This window comes from Sinocyclocheilus rhinocerous, unplaced genomic scaffold (assembly GCF_001515625.1).
Source record: "Sinocyclocheilus rhinocerous isolate Xijiao unplaced genomic scaffold, SAMN03320098_v1.1 scaffold132, whole genome shotgun sequence".
Lineage (NCBI taxonomy): Eukaryota > Metazoa > Chordata > Actinopteri > Cypriniformes > Cyprinidae > Sinocyclocheilus > Sinocyclocheilus rhinocerous.
Genome location: NW_015627050.1, coordinates 316342 through 324817, shown reverse-complemented (window position 1 = coordinate 324817; position 8476 = coordinate 316342). Strand labels below are relative to the sequence as shown.

The following is an 8476-nucleotide window of genomic DNA, read 5'->3' as shown; positions in this document are numbered from 1 at the left end:
GGTCCTATACCACTTCCTGGATCGTCACTTCATTCGGTTAAGTTAGGCTGTTTTGATTTATATGCTGTTAAATGCTCTATGAATATATTATTTTACATATTAATCTGCTTACATACGCGATCGCTTGTTTTTGGTGCTTCTTTGCTGTTTTGATCCAGACGTTCAGTACTCTTTCAGAAGATGCACAATAGCGCCTCCTAACGTACACCAGTGAAAACACAGAAAGCGGAAAATTCCATCAATGGTTATACAGTATTGCAGTAGTTACTAAACGGATGGGCAACTTCGGTCCTGGAGTGCCACTGTCCTGCAGTTTAGCTCCAACCCTATAATCAAACACACCTGCCTGTAGCTTTCTAGTGATCTTGAAGACAGTATTGATTAGCTTGTTCACGTGTTTGATTAGGGTTGGAGCTAAATTCTGCAGGACAGTTGCCCTGCCAAAAAGGTAGAAAGCCACACATGGGTGAAACGTTCACAATTAGATCAATAGCATGCACTTACCATTTAGATAAGGTTACTGTTTTTATTATAATTTACATTCGAACAGTCATTCTGACCATTCATTGTAAGATAGTATTTTATTTAATAAAAAAATGTCTAAGGATGTTTACACAACAGTGGTGAACTAAAAACTAAAAAGTTTGACAGATGACAATGATGTCAAAACGATCCCTGTTCACACGGATCCGCGAAAACAACTAAGAACACTGTATTATGTATGCCAGGCCAGTAGTAGTCATTTTGTAAAAAAAAAAAAAAACACTAGATGCCCACACATATACCTATAGACTGAACACGTTTTACGCCTGAACTCACCTTTTTCACAAATTTGTGTGTTTGTAGTTTACAGAGATGATAGCAGTATCATTTTCAAAAACTTGTACTTTGAAACCCGTTTTCAAAAGTTTGCATTTTCAGGCCCTCAAAACGTTGTGTAAATGAACAGCAAAAACCCAGAGTTTTCCATTTTTAATTGAAAACAGCATTGTGTAAATGCCCCCTAAGACTATTAAAAAAATATATTTACTTGGCAAAATGCATGGTACTGAATAATTTTTAGTGAAATTAGTACCAGTGACAAATCTGAAATGCTAAAAGGGCTTGCCATACATCATTGGCATGTTAAGGTCTCATAATTATGTGGGCATATTTCTGCCTTCACCATGCTTCCCCCCCCACGCCTAATCCAATATTAAAAAGATCTGATCAATGTTGTTGATCTATTATGAGCTTAAACATCAGTGAGAGGACATTTGGCACTAAAATGCTGAAGCAACACTTAAACTCACCATTTATCTAAATGGTCAAGTGCAGAACATTCTTTATGGTTCTCAAAATCCTTTAATATCGTATATTAGTTTGACAGCACTAATGCTTTTCAGTTTTGCACTAGGCATGCTTTGCATATTCAAAGAAGACACAACTCCCATTTAATTGTTTGTTCCGTTTATAAATACCATTTTGATATCATAATCTCTATAATCTTTCTCAATTTGTAACTCTTGAGATAGAGTGTAGACAGAAATCGGGCATGGATCACAAAGGAAAATAAACCCTGTAAGGCTGAATGACTCGTACATGAACGAGCAGTCCAACTGGAGTGTATATGCTTGAACAAATGTAGATGTTACACTACTACAGCAAACACGGCAATGCCGTCTATGCCACACAAAAAAAACAACAACAGGAAAAGCTCTTTGGACCAATGTGATGGCGGGTATGAGTGCGGGGATATCTGAAAAGAAACAGCCGTAACCTTTTGTAGCTGTAATGGAGTGTAACGGGACAGTATGAAATGTAATGAGAACTAAAAAAAAAAAAATTAAACATTAAAAAAATTTAAACTAAATTAAAACTAAACAACTTGGCAGTTTCTCTGATAAGATTAAAAACAGTTACAATGGCACAAACAACATATGGAGGATAAAAGGACACAGGGACACATCCACATGAGTTCAAATTAGTTTTTATACAGACACCTTGAATAAACCAAAGCCAAAAATCAAAAGAAAAAAAAAAAAAAAAACATATGGTTGAAATCTGTCAAGAGATTGCCGCCCATTTCATCCCTGGGCTCGGACTTGTGGGTAAGGGGAAAAGGGACGGAGGGTACAGACACAGGTTGGCACAACATCACCAGAGCAAGGCGCGTGTCATGGTGCCACAGAGGCCGAAGCCAGGTTGCGCTCTTCTCCAGACCAGTCTGAACCAGTTTACTCAGTATTGGCAGCCACTAGTTGGCTCGACTAGTTCATTCTGTCCATATATGCTTGAACTTTTCAGTTTCTAAGCTATTTTATTGAGAAATCACAGAACATGTACGCGCTACTGTCTGTAGCCTGTGTGTGTGCGTTACAGTGCAGAATGTGATGATGGTGGCTGTCACAGAAATGATTTTTGCTAGTTCTTTTTTTTTTTCATTTTCACGTAGAGAGAGAGAGAGAGGTTCAGAGGTTTCCTTTCCCCATGACGACAGTATTAGTTCACTTTTTCCTGGAAGATGTAGAGGTTGTTGGTGGTTGCCACGGCGATGATATTTTCCTGCGGGTGCCAGGCGGTGTGTAGGATCTTCTTGTTGAAGTCCAGGCTGTCCACGCTGATCTCATCCTTCTTTCGCTTGCCGCCTGCGCAAACCCTGCGAGGCTTCAGCACCTGCCGGGGCTTGCAGCTCTCGCGCGAAGCCTCCAGGGTGACGTCCCGCTGCTGGCTGCGGTCCAACATTCGGAAGAAGTTGTTGTAGGATCCAGTCATCACCACACTGGGACAAAAGAATAGTTATTCTTATATACATCATAGTTATTCAGGGGGGCAAAACTTGAATCTGATACAGTTAATAAGCCTCAATATAAAAAAAGATAATGGAAGTTTATTTAAAAAAGTGTGTGTGATTCTCCCGTTCAATTTCGAGCATCCAGTAATATAATCACACGTCTTGTGGAGCGCTTTCAGAGTATGCATTTATTTGTCATTTGAACTGTTTGGAAACGGAGCGTAAATGTGGAAGTCCTTCAAAGATTTCTTATCCTGTTGCGCCCTCTATAGGACCAGCGACTAGTCGACGTCAAGCTTAAATCGTCATGGCAGAGCAATGAAGTCGACTAGTCGGTGCAACCCCTAGTATATACATGTATATATATAAAATCTAATGAGACATTTTAGGTAATTTTGCAGAAAAATACTGTTAGATGTACAGTTTTTGGAAGTGAAAAATGTAAAGTTTCCTTCTAATTTACAGCGAAAAAGAACGTAAATTGACATTCCCAGAATCCCAGCTTACATTTGATGGCTTTTCGTTGAAATAAGTTTCATCTTTCATTTTTTCTCATCAATTATGTACGTTAGGGTTTTGTTACATCTTATGTTGTTAAATTAATGTTTATTGCTTTATTCTAGTGTCAAGTTTGTTACCACGGTGGTGTTTTGCGTTTTCTTGTATGACATTGTGCACCTTCTATATATTAGCATTTACCTCAAGCTTTTGGAAAATCTATTGATAAACTTTAATTTCTCTTTATCAACTGAGTTTTTAAGGTGGTTGTCAGAAAAAAAAAAAAAAGGTTCAGTTTGTGAAAACAAAAAACTCTAAACTCTTAATTTTAAATGGTTAAAATCTGGCATCCACAGCTGCCGTTTTATTAGTTTTTTTTTTGTGAAATTCACATATATACATTTTTGTATAGTGCTGCCTCAGCTAGTTCTAGGCTAATGGGAAAATTGCAGATTTCTAGGAATGGGACGGGATGGCTGGCTGGCTAGTAGTCCAATAATAGACCAGATTGTTGTTAGTGACTAATTTAGTAGAGGAGCAGTGTGTTCAACAGAACTGACGTGTCTTCATGACATGCTAACCCAATCTTCCACTGCCCTTGACCAGCATTCAGGCTGTCTGAGAGTGATTAGAGGTTCCCTCCAGATAAGAGCCAGTCTGAGCCTCAACGGAGAGTCACGCAGGCTCAGTAGCTGGTCTAAATGTTGACTGCCACCTTACACTGACTGACTGATGGTCTTAAATTGAAAATGAGCCTTTATTACAGAAGTACCTACAATAACTCATACTTCATCTTGTAACTACACACTGCTGTTTAATGCTTGCTTCTACATTTCACCCTGCTGCATTTTCTCAAAACATGCGAACAAAACAATAAAACTAACTTGATAGAACCGGAAACATTTCTGTGCTCTCCTAAACTCTGTTATTCATAATTTACTAGCTAAAAGGATGAATTCCTATATTTTAATGTAGTTACAGTATAATCAAGCTATCATTGTATGCAGTTAACTATACATTTCTCAGACAAAATAGCTATTATAAACTACCACCATTCAAAAGTTTAGGGTTGGTAAGATTTGTATTAAAGACTTTTTGAAATGCTTTATGCTCACCAAAGCTGCATTTATTTAATTAAAAAGACAGTACAAAAATATTGTGAAATATTATTACAATTTAAAATAACTGTATTCTACTTAATATATTTCTAAAAGTAATGTATTCCTGTGATCAAAGCTGAATTTTCAGCATCATTACTCCAATCTTCAGTCACATGATTCTTCAGAAATCATTCTAATAAGCTGATTTGCTGCTCAAGAAACATTTCTGATTATTATCAATGTTGAAAACAGCTGTGCTGCTTAATATTTTTGTGGAAACTGTGATTCATTTTACTCAGATTCTTCGATGAATAAAAAGTTCAAAAGAACGGCATTAAAATAAGATTTTTTTTCTTAAACATTAATGGAGCCCAATTTTTTTTTCACAGTAATACAGAGCAGTTTGCGAAAGGACAGTTTAGGAGAATTATTATTATTATTGTTTCATCTCATAACAACAACAACAAAAAATTATGTAGCATTTTGTTGGAAAATAGTACTTTGGAACTGGAAGAACAAGAGAGCACCATTTTTACCCTGCTGATAAACGTAGTCAGCAGTGTCGCTGTTTCCAGACACTCTTGTAGACCCATATTTTGCAGACACTTTTATACGAGTCTGAGAGTTTAAGCTAGCAGTACTTTTAAGTGTTTACATATACTCAAAACGAAGTTCTATTTCGTTCTTTGTTTAGGGATAAAACTAAGTTCGAAATACATGAGCTGCAGTATACTGTTATCGAACATTCTGACGCCGCCCACTCTGATGAAAGCGACGTTTAAACTAAAATGTAAATATGTGCTGCACGCTTTCCTCTCAGTAACAAAATAAACACAACAAAAATGGAGAACAGCATGCATTTTAAAAAAAATATAAAAAGCATCTGTTCATAGCAACATGGGTATGTTTGCACAGGCTCTGCAAATTAGCACTCCCATGAAGTCACGTCACATGTATTTACATAGCACTTTATTCAATATATTGCTTAAAAGCAAGCAGCAGTATTAAACATGAAAAACGGTGTCAGTGACTCATTTCATCAAAAGCAAAACTTAATTTGCTACTATAAAGCGGCTCTCCACTGCGCAGACATCTCACCTCCAAGGACTCCACAGACTAAATGAACACAGAAGAGTTCCGCATGAAAGAAGGCGGAGCCTCAGCTCACACCTCCTATGACGTAATCGTCACGGACCAATGGTAGTACGAAGGTTTTTTGCAGCCGGAACGAACTTTTCCTGAAAGTTCGCTTTGGCAAGCCTTTTCGAACTCCCAAAATGAACACAAAACGAACTTCGTTTTGGCCAGATTTTGTTCGAAATGACATCATCAGTCCGTTCTTCGATTTCGCTTGAAGTATATCAGGGCCTTAAGGACACTCTTCTATTATGGAAATGATATAATCAGGGTATCTGCAGGATTTTTAAGCTCAAATTTAAGACTTTTTTAAAATAATACTTTAAGACCTGCACAAATAAAATTTATATCTTATGAGCGCAGTAAGGCAATGTCTATGGTAACATATGAATCTGTAAAATGACTGTAAAAAGAATGATTACCATTCAGATACAGGTTTTCACAAAAACAAAGAGTTTTATAAAATGATAAACTTCACATTTCAGCCTTTAAAAGAGTCAAAAGTATCAATTATTATTAGTAGGGATGCTCCGATCAGGATTTTTGCAGCCGATACCGAGTACCGATTTCTTGTAATGGTGATCGGCCGATACTGATGCCGATTCTGATGCTTCAAGGCAAGCTTTATATAACATATGCAATAATGTTCAGTGCTTCCCTCACATAGACTTTACCTGGGCGGGCCACCCAAGTATATTTGGTAACACGTTTTTGCTTTTCATTATTTTTATCCTCTTATACTTTTTTTATCCGCCCGAGATGATGAAACCATCCCGCAATCGATTAGAGGCCGTTCACATGTCACGTCTAAAAACGCATAAAAAACGCTGGCCTCGTTCTCCATGAAGATGAAGTTTCAGTTAAGGATAAATGGATTTCCAGCACTTGCTTTTACTCTACTACTAGATATATTTAGGGAGATGAGAAATAATAATAAAAAACCTGTACAGTTATGATCAGCTGTTCGTCAATCTTGGCTGAGCTTTCGATCTCTATTTGAGTGTCTACATTTAAAATAACGCGCTTGAGCGTGCAAAAGACGCGACGCGAAGCGCCTACTCATTCGGTGTCCATGAGAACGGTTTACTCCCACTGACAATCCCACATGAGCTGCAGAGGCCCGCAGACGCGGTGGATGGTTCACAGACAAAGGTTACCAGGTATGTGTGTGTGCCTGTGCGTTTTTGTGATGTTTGTTCCACATTGCATTTATAAGATCAGTTAGGCACATCCAGAAAAATGAATAGATCTCTATGGGCCTCTGCTGGATGTATGTGGTAATTTCAAATTTTTTTTCTCTCTAAAACTGTATTTCCTCCAGATTTTTCTGTAACCAGCAGATGGCAGAATTCTGCCCCTAACACCTAGATCAATATCCAGAAACAACCAATTTTGATCATCATTAAAGTGTTTTTTTTTTTTTCCAGAAAAATGTAATATTTCAAATGCATGCTAATGGTGTAGATGATGAATTTTGAGGTAAATGGATAAAAAGTACTTCATATCCCCCTAAACACAGCATAATCTGTATCAAAACTAATTTCAATAATTATTTATGTTTATTATTATAATAATTATTGTTAAAAGTCACACAATTATTTGTTGTTTGTCACATGTAGTAGACCATTAGATGTTTTAGTAATGAAAAGTATCTACATTAAACAAGTGTGAGCTCAAACTTGATTTTTACCCCTATTTTGAAGTTAATGTACTCTGCCTTTGCATTGTCTGCAAAATGTGAGAAGTCACACCAAGGCAAAAGGCAGTAACTTCCACATTATCAATATTTGGTTGCTGATCACCATTTACAAATTCGTTATAGTAACACCTGTATAAAATCTAGTGATCATGGGCTATCTCATATAGGCTATTGCATATACTAATGAGACTATTAATTAATTTATTTTTTTTGACCGTAACAAGCAGACTAAACGTTTATTGACTATAAGACTATACATTTATTTGCTATTCTCATTAACGTAAAAGAATGCTAGACATAGCATAATTGCTTTTATATTGACTTGTATTAAATAGCCTAAACTAAAAGAATGACTTGTGGATTGATGTGAACGCCAGCAAGCAGGAATAATGCTCAGAATGGATTAAACATCTCCGATGACGTTCATCGCCATGAATTGATTTTATCAGGTTACAAGAAAAGGTAGGATATGGATTTAATTGCGAACTGTTAGTAGGCTACTGATTTTCTGATTGATCACGCTAGCTACGGCATTCGAGTCCACACGCGTCCAACTAAGTGACATCCTGGTGAATAATCTGCATTACAAAAAGAAAAAAGGTTATTCACGATTACGTAGCCTATTGCTACCAATGTATCTAGTCTTTACAGTGCTTTGTTATATGGAGCTGTTTTGGTAGAACTATTTAATAAGTTTGTCTACACCGCAATTAAAATGCAGCAGACTTTAATGGACAGTAAAAAAAAGGCAGAACACCGTATAACTTCCAAACCGGCACCATAACTTAATTTTGACGCGCAGTTAAACAAAGTGAAAGAGCCATAACTGCTGTTATATGGTGTTCTGCCTTGGTTTCTCCGGGGCTTTTCGAAGTTACGGTTGAGACGACTAGGGATGCAGCGATTAACCGGTTTCGCTATTAACCGCGCTTTAAAACGTCACAGTTAATTAATCGTAAAGGTTCCGCTAAACCGAGTGTTTCTGTTACACGGAACGGAACTGTTGCAGCTTGCGCAAAACGAAAACAAAGTTACACTAGCGGTGCACCAGCTTAAAATGACGTGCTTATCAGAGGCACGGAGGCTACTACATGCATTAGATTAACTGTGACAGAGGGACCAAACAGCGAAGCTTTATTTCCACCAGAGAAATGCCTGTCGATAGTGTGGGACCATTTTGGGTACACCAAGAATAACCAGGGTGTCATTTCAATATTGCTGTAAAACACTGCTGCTAAAGAGCGAATACATAAGGGATAATGCACGGCT

The 8476-nt window shown here is 37.3% G+C and overlaps 1 protein-coding gene across 1 annotated transcript in view; it reads right to left on the bottom strand.

Annotated features, from left to right (window-relative positions):
• Positions 1-2367: 2367 nt before the first annotated feature.
• The window catches only part of LOC107720666 (serine/threonine-protein phosphatase 2A 55 kDa regulatory subunit B alpha isoform-like), a 31546-nt gene continuing 25437 nt past the window's right edge, over positions 2368-8476 (bottom strand). Inside the window, exon 11 of the mRNA XM_016528447.1 lies at positions 2368-2761. Within this exon, the coding sequence (XP_016383933.1) occupies positions 2482-2761 (280 nt within the window). The 3' untranslated portion in view covers positions 2368-2481. The remainder of the gene's footprint in view (positions 2762-8476) is intronic.